General features: G+C 44.1%; 1 protein-coding gene across 2 annotated transcripts in view; it reads left to right on the top strand.

Moving 5' to 3' along the window:
- LOC121577037 (furin) overlaps window positions 1-19,541 on the top strand; it is a 199,419-nt gene that overhangs the window by 83,044 nt on the left and 96,834 nt on the right. For both annotated transcript variants that reach the window (XM_041890736.2, XM_041890737.2), the window contains exon 3: window positions 8,380-8,478. In XM_041890736.2, coding sequence (XP_041746670.1) covers window positions 8,380-8,478 — 99 coding nt within the window. The remainder of the gene's footprint in view (window positions 1-8,379; window positions 8,479-19,541) is intronic.

Here is a 19,541-nt window from a genome sequence, read left to right on the forward strand (position 1 = left end):
TTGAAGGCAATGCTACCAAATACTAGTTGAGTGTATGTAAACTTCTGACCCACTGGGAATGTGATGAAATATATAAAAGCTGAAATAAATCATTCTCTCTACTATTATTCAGACATTTCACATTCATAAAATAAAGTGGTGATCCTAACTGACCTAAAACAGGGAATTTTTACTAGGATTAAATGTCAGGAATCGTGAAAAACTGAGTTTAAATGTATTTGGCTAAGGTGTATGTAAACTTCCGACTTCAACTGTATATAAATAAAGCCAACAAATAAAACAATATAAAATATTTCAATCAAATTCATTTCTCTACTCAGCCTGCCTTTATCTGTCTTGACTTGAGCTATCGCTAGTGAAGTGCAACATGGTATCAAATCAATCAACTGGATTCTGCCCAAAGCTGTCTCTAGCGAACTTACAATATTGTATCAACTAGCCTATTCCGGGCCCTCAGAGTTTCCTGTGCCAGTGAGCTCGGGACAGACAGCTGTTTTTGTTCAAGGGAAAGGTATTTTATCACGTTTCCACTGGATATATGGGATCATCAGATAATGATATTTTGCTCTTTCACACCGAGGCTTGGTGATTATCGACTCCAGGAGAGTGTTGGAAAGATGTTTCAAATACTGTGAGGAACTATTATCATTCGCAATGGATATTTAAAAAAACGGACATTGTTGACTTACTGTGTGAGGTGAAGAAAGAATGACTGAGAAGCTCAGCTTATTACTGGTAGACGTGGTGAGTTAAGACAATCAGAAATCAGACATCCCCAAATGGGCCCTTTCCTACATTTGCGCGCAAGGTAGGCCTACTTCTATGCGTGCTCAGGCGCGCACGCTCCCTCAACATTAACAAGACAGAGAAACGAGACCCATGCTCATTGCATGGAGCACTCCAAACAAGTCGTAAATGATGGTTATGAAATAAACCAAAACTTGTTTCTCGCAAGTGTAGCAGGTTGTGAACTCTGCAAACAATGTTTCCACTCAGAGAATGAGAAAGGTAAATGACTGTAGGCTTAATTAGTAATACAATGCATTAACCCCCTAGATTCAATCGAATTATCATAATAATAAAAACATCTCTATTTTTTATCCACCGCCCTATGTCGCACTTCCGCATCTGCGGTGAAAGGTGACAGAGCTAGAGCGGACCATGAGATATCCCGCAAATTGGTATTCTCACAAAATCATCTGTAACGTCCGAACGGTTTGGCCTACAAATTATGATGAGACTCTCACTCTCACGATTGTGTTCTCCGTTTTGCTCTACAACCTCCACAACTGTCAGGAGACTTGTCTGAAGTCGGTACAGCCGATCTGCCAACTTCTGTCTGTAACGTCCGAACCGTTTGGGCTACACACTAATATGACCCATCTGTGCAAAGGACAGACTCTCACGGACATGTACAGTATCTCACAAAAGTGAGTACACCCCTCACATTTTTGTAAATATTTGAGTATATCTTTTCATGTGACAACACTGAAGAAATGACACTTTGCAACAATGTAAAGTAGTGAGTGTACAGCTTGTATAACTGTAGATTTGCAGTCCCCTCAAAATAACTCAACATACAGCCATTAATGTCTAAACCGCTGGCAACAAAAGTGAGTACACCCCTAAGTGAAAGTCTCCAAATTGGGCCCAATTAGCCATTTTCCCTCCCCGATGTCATGTGACTCGTTAGTGTTACAAGGTCTCAGGTGTGAATGGGGAGCAGGTGTGTTAAATTTGGTGTCATCCCTCTCACACTCCCTCATACTGGTCACTGGAAGTTCAACATGGCACCTCATGGCAAAGAACTCTCTGAGGATCTGAAAAAAAGAATTGTTGCTCTACATAAAGATGGCCTGGGCTATAAGAAGATTGCCAAGACCCTGAAACTGAGCTGCAGCACAGTGGCCAAGACCATACAGCGGTTTAACAGGACAGGTTCCACTCAGAACAGGCCTCGCCATGGTCGACCAAAGAAGTTGAGTGCACGTGCTCAGCGTCATATCCAGAGGTTGTCTTTGGGAAATAGACGTATGAGTGCTGCCAGCATTGCTGCAGAGATTGAAGGGGTGGGGGGTCAGCCTGTCAGTGCTCAGACCATACGCCACACACTGCATCAAATTGGTCTGCATGGCTGTCGTCCCAGAAGGAAGCCTCTTCTAAAGATGCACAAGAAAGACCGCAAACAGTTTGCTGAAGACAAGCAGACTAAGGGCATGGATTACTGGAACCATGTCCTGTGGTCTGATGAGACCAAGATAAACTTATTTGGTTCAGATGGTGTCAAGCGTGTGTGGCGGCAACCAGGTGAGGAGTACAAAGACAAGTGTGTCTTGCCTACAGTCAAGCATGGTGGTGGGAGTGTCATGGTCTGGGGCTGCATTAGTGCTGCCGGCACTGGGGAGCTACAGTTCATTGAGGGAACCATGAATGCCAACATGTACTGTGACATACTGAAGCAGAGCATGATCCCCTCCCTTCGTAGACTGGGCCGCAGGGCAGTATTCCAACATGATAACGACCCCAAACACACCTCCAAGACGACCACTGCCTTGCTAAAGAAGCTGAGGGTAAAGGTGATGGACTGGCCAAGCATGTCTCCAGGCGTCCTCAAACGGAAGGTGGAGGAGTGCAAGGTCTTTAACATCCACCAGCTCCGTGATGTCGTCATGGAGGAGTGGAAGAGGACTCCAGTGGCAACCTGTGAAGCTCTGGTGAACTCCATGCCCAAGAGGGTTAAGGCAGTGCTGGAAAATGATGGTGGCCACACAAAATATTGACACTTTGGGCCCAATTTGGATATTTTCACTTAGGGCAGTACTCACTTTTGTTGCCAGCGGTTTAGACATTAATGGCTGTGTGTTGTGTTATTTTGAGGGGACAGCAAATTTACACTGTTATACAAGCTGTACACTCACTACTTTACATTGTAGCAAAGAGTCATTTCTTCAGTGTTGTCACATGAAAAGGTATACTCAAATATTTACAAAAATGTGAGGGGTGTACTCACTTTTGTGAGATACTGTATATATTGGATGTTTTGCTCTAGGACGCCCACAGGTCTCACAAGACTCGTCTGAAGATCCCCCGGTACCAGTTGAAAAAATTAACGTAAATAAATATGGAGACTGTTTAATGCCAAAAGTATGGGGTTAAATACATGTAAAAAATATATATATACATTTCCTGATCTTTCTTATATCTCACAGATATATGAGAGACACTTCAGAACAAACTTCCTTTTGATATTTTTTGTTCCATGTAGTGAATCTGTTATTCAATGCATTTGTAATAGCAGTAAGGCCGCCTTTTTTTCCCATTAATATAAATCTAATAGCTAAATTATCCTTGGTATGACCTTTTTCCATATAGCTTGGTATGACCCTTTTCTCCTGTTCTAATCCTAGTCATATTAGCAATTTTCATCTCTGTCATCAGGTGTGGTGTTTAGAATTGCATTTTGGCAAATGTTAGAAAATTACGTTTTATAGGCTTCATTAGAGGAGTTCAATGGTATGTTAAGATGAATTACCATAATCTAAATGTGATTTCTGTCATTCTGAGCACTGTGGATGGACGCCCTAATAGGTTACATATGGGTCCGGTAAATTTCTGAAATGGCTGGTAAATTAAAATCTTCCCGGTCACATTTTCCTAACCGAAACCCTGGTGTGTGTGTTTAGTGTGTACATCCATGATAAGAACAACAAAGGCGCGATCAATGAGGAATTCAGCAGATATGTTTTTTTAGATATGTGCAGTGTTTGCGTGCGTCAATGCATGTCTGTGTGTGTGTGAGTGACTGTGAGGGCACAGAACATTAAAAAGCACAATGACAGCAGTCAATGAGCTACGACTGTAAAGCTGACATTTCCAATTCTGGATGACTGAGAGTGGCTGACTACACACTGACTCATCCTGCTGTGTGTGAGAGGGTTTGTGTCCTGTGTTTGTGTAGGATGTGAATGTTGATGTGCAGTGGGCTGGCTCTGCTTGTAGAGGGTAGGGTATAACACAGAACCTGAATTAAAGTGCATAGTGGTTAAAGTGAATTACTGGTATAGCTGTCTCTAACCAACAATTGAGACCAATGTTCTTCCTTAAGAGATAGACATGATTGACACAGTTTCCAATAAGCTGGATAGGCTGCTGTGCACTCCCCCTGCTCAGGCACCAGGGAATAGGCTGAGCCTCTACCAGAGGCTCTGTCTCAGTCAATCCAGCCACCGTGGTAAGGCTGAGCCAAGCTACCGAGAAAGCCTGTCCCTGGCTGATTAACTAACTACTGCATCTGCCAACATCCCCCCACAACACTCACACACAACCATGTGTGGTGGTGAAATAAGGGCTCAGACTGAGCAGCTCTGTCAGGCACCACTGAGCTGTAGCCAATCCCCAGAGGCCAATATTGACTGTGTCACAGAGACTGAAGGCCAGCATACCTCTGGAGGAGAGGACAGAACAGAAGACAGGATAGGTCTGACACACACACACACACACACACACACCAGGACATTGAGTCAGGTAGCGTTGGATTATTAGCCCAGAACCTTCTTTGCATTATTATAGACAGCCGGAAATAACTTTTGGATATCAGAGAGGCGGTAACTCACCAGGATCTTGATCTTGTTCGTACCTTCCAAAGCGATTTAACTTATCCCAGAGGCTGCTCCAAGACGCCGCCGGCGGAGAAGAGGTATTCGGAGTGGACTTTTAGTCCAACACAGGAGGCGTGCACACCATCCACCGCTTCCGAGTATATTACTTGCTAATGTTCAGTCTCTGGACAATAAAGTAGACGAGCTCAGGGTGAGGATCTCCTTCCAGAGAGACATCAGACACTGTAACATATTCTGTTTCACGGAATCATGGCTCTTTCCGGATATACTGTCCCCGTCCATACAGCCAGCTGGGCTTTCAATACATTGTGTGGATAGGAATAAAGAACTCTCCGGTAAGAAGAAAGGCAGAGGTGGATGTTCCATGATTAACTACTCATGGTGTGATTGTGGTAACGTACAGGAACTCATTCCTTTTGTTCACCCGACCTAGAATATCTCACAATAAAATGCAGACCTCATTACCTCCCTAGAGAATTGTCTTTGGTTATCGTCACAGCCGTGTATAACCCCCCTCAAGCCGATACCACTACAGCTCTCAAGGAACTACACTGGACCTTGTGCAAACTGGAAACTGCATATCCTGAGGCCGCATTTATTATAGCTGGGGATTTAGTCAAAACTGTTCGCTGCTCTGGCACCCCAATGGTGGAACAAGCTCCCTCACGACGCCAGGACAGCGGAGTCACTCACCACCTTCCGGAGACATTTGAAACCCCACCTCTTTAAGGAATACCTGGGATAGGATAAAGTATTCCTTCTAACCCCCCAAATTGTAAAGTGGTTATCCCACTGGCAATAGGGTGAACGCACCAATTTGTGAGTCGCTCTGGCTAAGAGCGTCTGCTAAATGACGTTAATGTGCCCTTGAGCAAGGCACTTAACCCTAATTGCTCCTGTAAGTCGCTCTGGATAAGAGCGTCTGCTAAATGACTAAAATGTAATGTAAATGTATTTATTAAAGCAAAGTACCTGCGCTTCAAAAACTCTCGACCATTGTTACTTTCCCTTCCAGGATGGCTACAAGGCCCTCCCCCGACCTCCCTTTGGCAAATCAGATCACAACACCATTTTGCTCCTCCCTTCCTATAAGCAGAAACTCAAACAGGAAGTACCCGTGCTAAGATCTATTCAACGCTGGTCTGACCAATCGAATCCATGTTTCAAGACACGCGGACTGGGACATGTTCCGGGTTGCCTCTGAGAATAACATTGACGTATACACTGACACGGTGACTGAGTTCATCAGGAAGTGTATAGGGGATGTTGTTCCCACTCTGACAATTAAAACCTATCCAAACCAAAAACTGTGGATAGATGTCAGCATTCGTGCAAAACTGAAAGCGCGAACCATCGCATTTAACCACGGCAAGGTGACTGGGAATATGATAGAATACAAACAGTCCAGTAATGCCCTCCGTAAGTCAATCAAACAGGAAAAATGTCAGTACAGAGACAAAGTGGAGTCGCAATTCAACGGCTCAGACACAAGACGTGTGGTAGGGACTCCAGACAATCACGGATTACAAAGGGAAAACCAACCACGTCACGGACACCGACGTCTTGCTCCTGGACATGCTAAACACCTTCTTTGCCCGCTTTGACGATAACACAGTGCCGCCCCCGAGGAATGTGAGCTCTCGTTCTCCGTGGCCGATGTGAGTAACACATTTAAGTGTGTTAACCCTCGCAAGGCTGCCGGCCCAGACTGCGTCCCTAGCCGCATCCTCAGAGCATGTGCAGACCAGCTGGCTGGAGTTTTTACAGACATATTCAATCTCTCCCTTTCCCAGTCTGCATACCACGCCAATAGATCCACGGATGACTCAATCTCCATCGCACTGCACACTGCCCTATCCCATCTGGACAAGAGGAATACCTATGTAAGAACGCTGTTCATTGACTACAGTTCTGCCTTCAACACCATAGTACCCTCCAAGCTCATTATTAAGCTCGGGGCCCTGGGTCTGAACCCTGCCCTGTGCAACTGGGTCCTGGACTTCCTGGGTCCTGACAGGCCGCCCCCAGGTGGTGAAGGTAGGCAACAACACCTCCACTACGCTGATCCTCAACACAGGGGCCACACAAGGGTGCGTGCTCAGCCCCCTCCTGTACTCCCTGTTCACCTACGACTGCGTGGCCGCGCACAACTCCAACAACCTCATTAAGTTTGCTGACAACACGACGGTGGTAGGCCTGATCACCAATGACAATGAGACATCTTATAGGGGGGAGGTCAGTGCCAGGACAACAACCTCTCGCTCAACGTCAGCAAGACAGGAGGAGGTAATCGTGGACTACAGGAAACGGAGAGCCGAGCACGCCCCCATCCACATCGACAGGCCTGTAGTGGAGCGGGTCGAGAATTTCAAGTTCCTCTGTGTCCACATCAGTAAGAATTAAACATGGTCCACACACACCCAACACAGTCGTGAAGAACACCTCTTCCCCCTCAGGAGGCCAACAAGCTTTGGCATGGGCCCTAAGATCCTCAAAAAGTTATACAGCTGCACCATTTGAGAGCATTTTGACTGGCTGCATCACCGCTTGGTATGGCAACTGTTTGTCATCCGACCGCAAGCCGCTACAGAGGGTAGTGTATATGGCCCGCTACATCACTGGGGCCGAGCTCCCTGCTATCCAGGACCTCTATACCAGCCGGTGTCAGAGAAAGGCCCTAGAAATTGTCAAAGACTCCAGCCACCCAAGTCATAGACTGTTCTCTCTGCTACCACACGACAAGCGGTACCAATGCACCAAGTCTGGAACCAACAGGACCCTGAATAGCTTCTACCCCAAAGCTATAAGACTGCTAAATAGTTAACCAAATAGCTACCCGGACTATCTGCATTGACCCCTTTTGCACTAACTCTTTTGACTTATCACATACGCTGCTGCTACTGCTTATTAGCTATCCTGTTGCCTAGCCACGTTAGCCCTACCTAATTTACATCATACCCCTGCACATCGACTCAGTACTGGTACCCAGTGTATATAGCCAAGTTATCGTTACTCATTGTGTATTTATTCCTTGTGTTACTATTATTTATTTTTGTATAATTATTTTTCTCTCTGCATTTTTGGGAAGGGCCTGTAGGTAAGCATTTCACTGTTAGTCTACACATTTTACATTTACATTTTAGTCACTTAGCAGACTAACTTATCCAGAGCGAGTTACAGGAGCAATTAGGGTTACGTGCCTTGCTTAAGGGCACATCGACAGATTTTTCACCTAGTCAGCTCGGGGATTCGAACCAGTGACCTTTCGGTTACTGGCCCAACGCTCTTAACCGCCAGGCAATCTGCCACCCAACAACACCTGTTGTTTACGAAGCATGTGACAAATCAAATTTGATTTGATTTGAACAGTGAGCAGTCAGTGATACAGAACTCTGCAGGGATTTGGTACCACTCAGATATTGGCAGACTGCCAGTAAAGTTGGAGGTCACAGACAGAAGGCACTGTCAGGCTGTGGGGAGGACAGTGGAAGGGTGTAGTGTACATAATATGCCTTCCCCTAGCCTTAAAAGCTATTTTATGAGTGTGTGGAATTGTGTAATGGACTCTGTCCGCAGGTACCACATTGGATATTTCTGTGTCGCGTGGCGCGGTGTTGTGATGTATTTGTCTGTCTCTAGCTGTCTGAAAATGTAATGCGTGTTTGCGTGTGTACGTTTGCCCTCGTGCTATCGATGTGTTTCTTTGCTTTCCATTGAGACTTGATATCAGTATCTCAATGTTATTTTTCTGTGTCTGCAGGTGTTTGGGGATTATTATCACTTCCGTCATCACACCGTAGTGAAGAAATCCCTATCAGGCCACAGGGGAACACATGTTCGACTGCAGAAGGAACCACAGGTATGTTACTGTACACAACTCCACAGCCAATGCACCATTTATGTTTGGCAAAACTTCACTACTCAAATGGGTGCCATGTTGTGACCAGATGTTCCAAAACAATTAGGCCTACAGTAAGAATGCAAATTACAATGTTTTTGTCATGGAACGTTTGGTGCCATCATGGATGACAGTTTGTCAAACTCTGTATGTACCGGTATGTATATCAAGAGCTCTGCACACTTCCATCCATATGCTTTTGTGCTGACCTCCCGCCAGGTGTGTGGAGTCGTAAATATGCAAATCTCCCTACATACAACACAACAACAGCTGGACCTGTCTGTGTTTGCGTTCTCATTTTGCGGCGCGTCTTGTAGAAGCATTGATTTTATGCAAATGTTAATGAGAAGAGGAATCCTGAATTTGCCCATCTGTTACACAAGGATGTTCAGCTGGCTGTAACTGAGCTCTCAGCTCTCTCAGCCCCAGAGAACAAGTATTTTTCACCTCGAAGTCTGCTTGTTCTATTCAAATTCTCCAGCATAATTCTGCATCAAAACTCTACTTGTCAAGTTCAGTTCCTCGAGCATGCTCTCATTCTGCCTTATGCAGTATAGTTGCTGCAAACTGTGTTGTTTGGATCAGTGTTAATTTCATCAACAATAACTATGACGAAAACGAATGACGATAACGAGACGAGATGCCATGAAAATGTTTTTTATAACTGTAACAAAATAGTTTTCATTTTAGTTGACGAAAATGTGACGAGACGAGAATTCCACGTGAGACTAATGGACATTCAATTTGACAGGAAGATCCTTCTCATCATTTTTTTTTCGGTCTGATGCGTGGTTTGATTGAGCTTATCTGCACGGCTCTCCCACTCAGCTCCCGGGCAGTCACTTCAGTCACTCGTCAATCTTTTGATCTGATGCACAGCCAGGACACAATTGTAACTAACCTAAGCTAGAAACAATAATGTTTACGCTCTCTTACTTCCATGTAAGCTATTTTTGCATTGATCATCACATCAGAAGCTCTACTTTCCCATATGTGCATCTGTGTTGCTGCTCTCGCGGTCCGCAAATGCGATTGCAGTTGTATTTTTCTGATTGTAAATATGAATGCTATTTGCTGAATATTAGGAGTACAGTAATATTTCTGGCATTGTTTGAAAACTCAGATTCTCCCCTTTTTAAGGGAATCTGTGTAATTTACCCCCATCCCAAGGTTATGATGGGGAGAAAATACCTTAATGACTAAATTGTTTAACCTGTAGCCAAGGCTTTGTAGCCTAGCCTATACAGTGGGGGAAAAAAGTATTTAGTCAGCCACCAATTGTGCAAGTTCTCCCACTTAAAAAGATGAGAGAGGCCTGTAATTTTCATCATAGGTACACGTCAACTATGACAGACAAATTGAGAAAAAATAATCCAGAAAGTCACATTGTAGGATTTTCTATGAATTTATTTGCAAATTATGGTGGAAAATAAGTATTTGGTCACCTACAAACAAGCAAGATTTCTGGCTCTCACAGACCTGTAACTTCTTCTTTAAGAGGCTCCTCTGTCCTCCACTCGTTACCTGTATTAATGGCACCTGTTTGAACTTGTTATCAGTATAAAAGACACCTGTCCACAACCTCAAACAGTCACACTCCAAACTCCACTATGGCCAAGACCAAAGAGCTGTCAAAGGACACCAGAAACAAAATTGTAGACCTGCACCAGGCTGGGAAGACTGAATCTGCAATAGGTAAGCAGCTTGGTTTGAAGAAATCAACTGTGGGAGCAATTATTAGGAAATGGAAGACATACAAGACCACTGATAATCTCCCTCGATCTGGGGCTCCACGCAAGATCTCACCCCGTGGGTCAAAATGATCACAAGAACGGTGAGCAAAAATCCCAGAACCACACGGGGGGACCTAGTGAATTACCTGCAGAGAGCTGGGACCAAAGTAACAAAGCCTACCATCAGTAACACACTACGCCGCCAGGGACTCAAATCCTGCAGTGCCAGACGTGTCCCCCTGCTTAAGCCAGTACATGTCCAGGCCCGTCTGAAGTTTGCTAGAGTGCATTTGGATGATCCAGAAGAGGATTGGGAGAATGTCATATGGTCAGATGAAACCAAAATAGAACTTTTTGGTAAAAACTCAACTCGTCGTGTTTGGAGGACAAAGAATGCTGAGTTGCATCCAAAGAACACCATACCTACTGTGAAGCATGGGGGTGGAAACATCATGCTTTGGGGCTGTTTTTCTGCAAAGGGACCAGGACGACTGATCCGTGTAAAGGAAAAAATAAATGGGGCCATGTATCGTGAGATTTTGAGTGAAAACCTCCTTCCATCAGCAAGGGCATTGAAGATGAAACGTGGCTGGGTCTTTCAGCATGACAATGATCCCAAACACACCGCCCGGGCAACGAAGGAGTGGCTTCGTAAGAAGCATTTCAAGGTCCTGGAGTGGCCTAGCCAGTCTCCAGATCTCAACCCCATAGAAAATCTTTGGAGGGAGTTGAAAGTCTGTGTTGCCCAGCGACAGCCCCAAAACATCACTGCTCTAGAGGAGATCTGCATGGAGGAATGGGCCAAAATACCAGCAACAGTGTGTGAAAACCTTGTGAAGACTTACAGAAAACGTTTGACCTGTGTCATTGCCAACAAAGGGTATATAACAAAGTATTGAGAAACTTTTGTTATTGACCAAATACTTATTTTCCACCATCATTTGCAAATAAATTCATAAAAAATCCTACAATGTGATTTTCTGGAAAAAGAATTCTAATTTTGTCTGTCATAGTTGACGTGTACCTATGATGAAAATTACAGGCCTCTCTCATCTTTTTAAGTGGGAGAACTTGCACAATTGGTGGCTGACTAAATACTTTTTTCCCCACTGTATGTTAAATCAGGGCTGGCAATGGTGACCAATTTTGTTTTTTAATAATACATTTTAAATACGTTCCGTAGTATTTGTTGGAATGTATTTCAAATGTATAAAACAATTTTTTTTAAATGCATTATCTGTATGGGGTGTGTGGCCAAAGAGATCTATGTCATCTGGCTAAAGCACCGGTTCCAATCCTAGTGCCAATGTCGTTTAGCAAACTCCAGGTGTTTACGTTTGTTGGATGACATGAAAATAGAGCTCTTTGGCCACGCACACCAGTTGTGGATTTGGCGTCCAAATGAGAATGCACTATTTGTCAATGCAAATAGTCCGGGAGGCCATTTAATTAATTGTTCAGCAGTCTTATGGCTTGGGGGTAGAAGCTGTTAAGGAGCCTTTTGGACCTAGACTTGGTGCTCCGGTACCGCTTGCCGTGTGGTAGCAGAGAGAACAGTCTATGACTTGGGTGAATGGAGTCTTTGACAGTTCTTTGGGCCTTCCTCTGACACCGCCTGGTATGTAGGTCCTGGATGGCAGGAAGCTTGGCCCCAGTGATGTACTGGGCTGTACACACTACCCTCTGTAGCGCCTTGCGGTCGGATGCCGAGCAGTTGCCATACCAGATGGTGATGCAACCGGTCAGGATGCTCTCGATGGTGCAACTGTAGAACTTTTTGAGGATCTGGGGACCCATGCCAAATATTTTCAGTCTCCTGAGGGGGAAAAGGCGCTGTCGTGCCCTCTTCACGACTTTCTTGGTGTGTTTGGACCATGATAGTTTGATAGTAGGTGATGTGGACACCAAGGAACTTGAAACTCTCGACCCGCTCCACTACAGCCCAATCGATGTGAATGGGGGCGTGTTCGGCCCTCCTTTTCCTGAAGTCCACGATCATCTCCTTTGTCTTGCTCACGTTGAGGGAGAGGTTGTTGTTCTTGCACCACACTGCCAGGTCTCTGACCTCCTCCCTATAGGCTCTCATCGTTGTCGGTGATCAGGCCTACCACCGTTGTGTCGTCAGCAAACTTAATGATGGTGTTGGAGTCGTGTTTGGCCACGCAGTCGTGGGTGAACAGGGAGTACAGGAAGGGACTAAGCACGATTGCGTCATCTGTGGATCTGTTACAGAATAGGTCAGGGAGAGGTTGAAAATGTCAGTGAAGACACTTGCCAGTTGGTCCACGCATGCTCTGAGTACACGTCCTGGTAATCCGTCTGGCCTGGCAGCCTTGTGAATGTTGACATCTTTAAAGGTCTTGCTCACATCGGCTACGGAGAGCGTGATCACACAGTCGTCCAGAACAGCTGGTGCTCTCATGCATTCTTCAGTGTTCCTTGCCTCGAAGCGAGCATAAAAGGCATTTAGCCCATCTGGTAGGCTCGCGTCACTGGGCAGCTCGTGGCTGGGTTTCACTTTGTAGGCCGTAATAGTTTGCAAGCCCTGCCACCGCCGACGAGTGTCAGAGCCGGTGTAGTAGGTTTCAATCTTAGTCCTGTATTGACACTTTGCCTGTTTGATGGTTCGTCTGAGGGCATAGCAGGATTTCTTTGCGTCCGGATTGGTGTCCCACTCCATGAAAGCGGCAGCTCTAGCCTTTAGCTCGGTGCGGATGTTGCCTGTAATCCATGGCTTCTGGTTGGGATATGTACGTATGGTCACTGTGGGGATGATGTCGTCGATGCACTTATTGATGAAGCCGGTGACTGAGGTGGTATACTCCTCAATGCCATTTGATGAATCCCGGAACATATTCCAGTCTGTGCTAGCAAAACAGTCCTGTAGCGTAGCAAGCACACATCAAAATCCACAAAGAAATGGTTAATTGGCCACAAGATTAACATTTTGTAATGGCCATCTCAGTCTCCGGACTTGAACCCCATTGAAAACGTGTGGTTTGAATTGAAGAGGGCTGTCCATAAGCGCAAAAGAAGGATATCAAGGATCTGGAAGAATTCTGCGTGGAGGAATGGTCTAAGATTCTTCCCAATGTGTTCTCCAGCTCTTTTAGAAAAAGACTCAGTGACGTTATTCTTGCAAGGTGAGGTATTTAAAGGTATTGAAAACAGGGATATCAATAATTCTTACCCCTATCTTTTTGAGAAAAAAAATATTACAAAATCTATTTCTCTGAGCAATTGTATTAGTATAAAATGATATAATTTCCCAATTTTTTGGGAGCATAGTATTTTTATAGTATATTTTTATACAGTCATTTTTCAGATCTTTATCAAGGTTGTCAATAATTTCGGACCCCCAGCAGTTTTCTTGATGCGGGGTACAAAAAAAATAAGAAGAAGACCCATTGTTGCAATTATGTACAGTATGCAGGAGCAGTCAACAGTGCAGATCTATTCCTTTCTTCAGAGGATTTTCTGCCCTGTTCCAGAAAGAGAGAGGAGATTTCACACAGGCTTAGCTATGTCAAGCTAAGTGGACAGTGAGCCACTAAGCTATGAGAAGCTTTAGAAAGCTGGAAGCTCAGTGAAGATGACATTCAAAAAGCAGCAAGATACAGTAGGCGTTAAAGATACCTGTAAAAATAAAATCTGTGAGAAAGTAATAAGATGGGGAGATCAGATGATATAGTTGGAGGCAGGAATCCATGTAATTTAGGGTGCTGTGGTATTTGGGTAGAGATCAGTCCTTTATATACTACTACTACTGTAATTCTAAAGGGAGTTATCCTTATGCTCATTCAGGAGGACTTTTATATTCCAAAAGCCCAAATACAGATGTAGGAAAATAATCCTGCAGCAAAAGGAAATGTGGATTACAATTATTAGAGTTTTTTTTGTAGGGGTTGATACAGTGGCTTGCGAAAGTATCCACCCCCCTTGGCATTTTTCCTATTTTGTTGCCTTACAACCTGGAATTAAAATTTATTTTGGGGGGGTTTGTATCATTTGATTTACACAACATGCCTACCACTTTGAAGATGCAAAATATTTTTTCTTGTGAAAGAAATAAGACAAAAAAAAACTGAAAACTTGAGCGTGCATATCTATTCACCCCCCCAAAGTCAGTACTTTGTAGAGCCACCTTTTGCAGCAATTACAGCTGCAAGTCTCTTGGGGTATGTCTCTATAAGCTTGGCACATCTAGCCACTGGGATTTTTGCCCATTCTTCAAGGCAAAACTGCTCCAGCTCCTTCACGTTGGATGGGTTCCGCTGTACAGCAATCTTTAAGTCCTACCACAGATTCTCAATTGGATTGACGTCTGGGCTTTGACTAGGCCATTCCAAGACATTTAAATGTTTCCCCTTAAACCACTCAAGTGTTGCTTTATCAGTATGATTAGGGTCATTGTCCTGCTGGAAGGTGAACCTCCATCCCAGTCTCAAATCTCTGGAAGACTGAAACAGGTTTCCCTCAAGAATTTCCCTGTATTTAGCGCCATTCATCATTCCTTCAGTTCTGACCAGTTTCCCAGTCCCTGCCGATGAAAAACATCCCCACAGCATGATGTTGCCACCACCATGCTTCACTGTGGGGATGGTGTTCTCGGGGTGATGAGAGGTGTTGGGTTTGCGCCAGACATAGCTTTTTCCTTGATGGCCAAAAAGCAAAATCTGACCAGAGTACCTTCTTCCATATGTTTGGGGAGTCTCCCACATGGCTTTTTGCGAATACCAAACGTGTTTGCTTATTTTTTTCTTTAAGCAATGGCTTTTTTCTGGCCACTCTTCCGTAAAGCCGAGCTCTGTGGAGTGTATGGCTGAAAGTGTTCCTATGGACAAATACTCCAATCTCCGCTGTGGAGCTTTGCAGCTCCTTCAGGGTTATCTTTAGTCTCTTTGTTGCCTCTCTGATTAATGCCCTCCTTGCCTGGTCCGTGAGTTTTGGTGGGCGGCCCTCTCTTGGCAGGTTTGTTGTGGTGCCATATTCTTAAAAAAATTTCATAATGGATTTAATGGTGCTCCGTGGAATGTTCAACGTTTCTGATATTTTTTTATAACCCAACTCTGATCTGTACTTCTCCACAACTTTGTCCCTGACCTGTTTGGAGAGCTCCTTGGTCTTCATGGTGCCGCTTGCTTGGTGGTGCCCCTTGCTTAGTGGTGTTGCAGACTGGGGCCTTTCAGAACAGGTGTATATATACTGAGATCATGTGACAGATCATGTGACACTTAGATTGCACACAGGTTGACTTTATTTAACTAATTATGTGACTTCTGAAGGTAATTGGTTGCACCAGATCTTATTTAGGGGCTTCATAGCAAAGGGGGTGAATACATATGCACACACCACTTTTCTGTTATTAATTTTTTTGAATTTTTTGAAACAAGTTATTCACCAATTTGGACTATTTTGTGTATGTCCATTACATGAAATCCAAATAAAAATCCATTTAAATTACAGGTTGTAATGCAACAAAATAGGAAAAACGCCAAGGGGGATGAATACTTTTGCAAGGCACTGTACATTTTTGCTTGAGTAAATCAAGTCTGACATTTTAAAGTGGAAATTACAAACTTTAGAAGCCTTTTTAAACATTGAATACACTACAAGTTTGCATTTCTCAACAACAAAAGAGTAATCAAAATGAGATCCTACATCTGTATGCACCCTGTTGAAAACAATGGAAGAGCTTGACACAGCCCAAGGCTGTTGTGCCCACGCTGCTTTCTGGACCCGGACAGTGTGTTAGCTTTAACCCCTGACCCCTCCAGTCCTCAGGGCTTCTGTTAAAACGTCCTCTTAGCACAGATGGGTTGTTCCTCCAATTCTGTGCCTTTTGAAAGGGGTATCTTGATGTAACTTTATCTTCATAAATGAGTGCTGAATTTAGGTACTTTAGCAAGTCTTTATTCATATAAAAAATGAGGTTTATTTAATCTAATTCTTCATGTGGTCTATACTAAACGGTACTTCATTTAATATAACACGCTTATAAAATTCAATATTGGTGCACAATTTCTTCTTAAAATATCAAAGTGTTCTTTTCGTGGAACGACACAGATCTAGAATCAGCTTTCATCCCAATATTAGGGCCTCTTTACACTAAACTACTTTGACGACACAAACTAGGTCCAGAAGAGATACTTGTGTAGTTTAAAGAGACAGATCTTGAAGATATGTCTCCCACACTACATCCGGAGGTGGTTCAGTGTAAAGACAACGGCTCTCCCACACACGTCCCTGTAATAATTACCTTAATTATCTCTTGGGGTATGTCTCTATCTAGCCACTAGACAACATTTTTGTTCTGTTAGCTAAATTGAAAATTAAAGGCTTTTAAAATATCCACACATTTGTGAATCATTGCATTAATCAAGTGTGCAACACTATGTGCAATATGGTTTAGATGAGAAGCTCATGTATAGTTTGAATTGCTATCCTTATTTGGTTTGTCTATCTACTATGGCATTTACGGTATGCTAATAGCTGCACTCACACATGAAGCAGGAATGTGGCTTTGGCCACACCACATCCAAGGCTAGTGTAAACAGAAAAATAGAAAATCTGATGTTGAAGAGATAGATCTCACTAGACATATTTCACTCATGTAAAACCTTAGACTAGTTTCATAGGGCAACTTTGACACACACACACACACACACACACAGATTAGTTCCCCCCCCTCCCAGGCTGTAGGTGAACAGGGTTCAGGCTGGGGAATAGCGTGTCCAGGGTAACCTCACTCTAACAGAGCCTGCCCAAGGCGAAGCCAGGCCAGGAGCACTCTGGCAGACAACGACCACAACAGTAGAGCTGCCAAAACACTTTAGACAAGGTCAAATGTGTGTGTGTGCGTGCACACCTGTTCTTAATAAAACACATTCATTGTGTTGGATTTGTGTGTGTTTTCCCCAAGATGGATGTACAAAATAGGGTTTAATCTGAATATTAATGTGCTCAATGTCTTTGCTGAACGTGGAATAATACAGAGGGATAACGCTCTGTCTATAGGTTGATGACTGTATGATGTAGGTTTAGGTAAATGAATGCATGTAAAGCTTCAGCTATCTCCTCTGTGTAATCCTAGACCTGTCTCTCCCATTCCTCATTGTCTTGTGTCTTCAGCCCTGCCTGGCTGACATACCGCGTATCTCCATCTGCTTTGAATAATCACGCAGTCCCATAACCCCTGCCAGTAAACCAGAGACTTTGTCATTAGGGATGATTTCACTATTGGAATAATATCATGATATATACGGATAGTCGAAATACATGTGTTTTAAAGGATTTTTCTTTATTTTTAACTTCAATGGAGACTTGCTCGCGCGACAGTGCGCTGCGCTCTGCTTGTTTGAGCAGAAGGGTGGGGGAGGGGCAAGAGAGGAGCAGGGGCTGGTGTGTATGACAGTCTGTGTGTGGCACGGAGGGAGAGATAGAAAGAAAGTAGTGAATCTGATTTGTGCTAGTTGACAAACTTGTTGCTGCCATAGGCTATCTTTCATACCATCTGGTAGTGCCTGTATGGACTTCATCAAATTGTTGTAAAGAAGCTAGCTAACTACAGTAGCAAGGCTAATTGAGGCTACTTTGATGCATCCTTGTTTACAACAACTCCATTCATATGAAACAACAGCCTACCTGTTAGTTGATCATTGTAGCCTACTCCTTCTCATTTAGCCAATTTAATTCTGTAATTTAAATTCAATTTAGCATTAATTAGAAATCTCCCACTTCACTTGCCTCACGTGGAGCCTCTGACTGTAGCGCCGCTTCTTTGATTGACTGACAATAACAACAAGCTAAAAGTGTGTGTCGTAATAACCATGCCCATCCCTATTTGTCATCTCCTCTTCTCTCTCTCTCTCTCTCTCCTCTTCTCCTCTCCTCAACTCTCCTATACTCTCTCCGTGAGGGACAGAAGGAATCGATTTGTTTCAGGGCAGCTTTTTTATTCCGTTTTGACAAACCTCACCGTTACTTATTGCATACTTAGGAGGGGATATTTGCAGGCCCTACTCTCTCCTATCTCCTCTCTCTCTGTGGAGTTTGTCTGTAAATGTCACACACGCAGGTTTATGTATCTCCTCTCCATAAGCCAGAGATGAGGATCAGAGAGGACAGACACAGTGTCTAGCAGCCCAGCATTAGATTTGCATTTGTTTGTTTGTTTTGCATTTGTTTGACTGTAGGGAGGCAGTTACAGTGAGGGAAAAAAAGTATTTGATCCCCTGCTGATTTTGTACGTTTGCCCATTGACGAAGAAATGATCCGTCTATAATTTTAATGGTAGGTTTATTTGAACAGAGAGAGACAGAATAACAACAAAAAAATCCAGAAAAACGCATGTCAAAAATGTTATAAATTGATTTGCATTTTAATGAGGGAAATAAGTATTTGACCCCTCTGCAAAACATGACTTAGTACTTGGTGGCAAAACCCTTGTTGCAATCAGAGGTCAGACGTTTCTTGTAGTTGGCCACCAGGTTTGCACACATCTCAGGAGGGATTTTGTCCCACTCCTCTTTGCAGATCTTCTCCAAGTCATTAAGGTTTCGAGGCTGACGTTTGGCAACTCGAACCTTCAGCTCCCTCCACAGATTTTCTATGGGATTAAGGTCTGGAGACTGGCTAGGCCACTCCAGGACCTTAATGTGCTTCTTCTTGAGCCACTCCTTTGTTGCCTTGGCCGTGTGTTTTGGGTCATTGTCATGCTGGAATACCCATCCACGACCCATTTTCAATGCCCTGGCTGGGGGAAGGAGGTTCTCACCCAAGATTTGACGGTACATGGCCCCGTCCATCGTCCCTTTGATGCGGTGAAGTTGTCCTGTCCCCTTAGCAGAAAAACACCCCCAAAGCATAATGTTTCCACCTCCATGTTTGACGGTGGGGATGGTGTTCTTGGGGTCATAGGCAGCATTCCTCCTCCTCCAAACACGGCGAGTTGAGTTGATGCCAAAGAGCTCGATTTTGGTCTCATCTGACCACAACACTTTCACCCAGTTCTCCTCTGAATCATTCAGATGTTCATTGGCCAACTTCAGACGGGCATGTATATGTGCTTTCTTGAGCAGGGGCACCTTGTGGGCGCTGCAGAATTTCAGTCCTTCACATTGTAGTGTGTTACCAATTGTTTTCTTGGTGACTATGGTCCCAGCTGCCTTGAGATCATTGACAAGATCCTCCCGTGTAGTTCTGGGCTGATTCCTCACCGTTCTCATGATCATTGCAACTCCACGAGGTGAGATCTTGCATGGAGCCCCAGGCCGAGGGAGATTGACAGGT

Source organism: Coregonus clupeaformis, chromosome 11, assembly GCF_020615455.1.
Source record: "Coregonus clupeaformis isolate EN_2021a chromosome 11, ASM2061545v1, whole genome shotgun sequence".
NCBI lineage: Eukaryota > Metazoa > Chordata > Actinopteri > Salmoniformes > Salmonidae > Coregonus > Coregonus clupeaformis.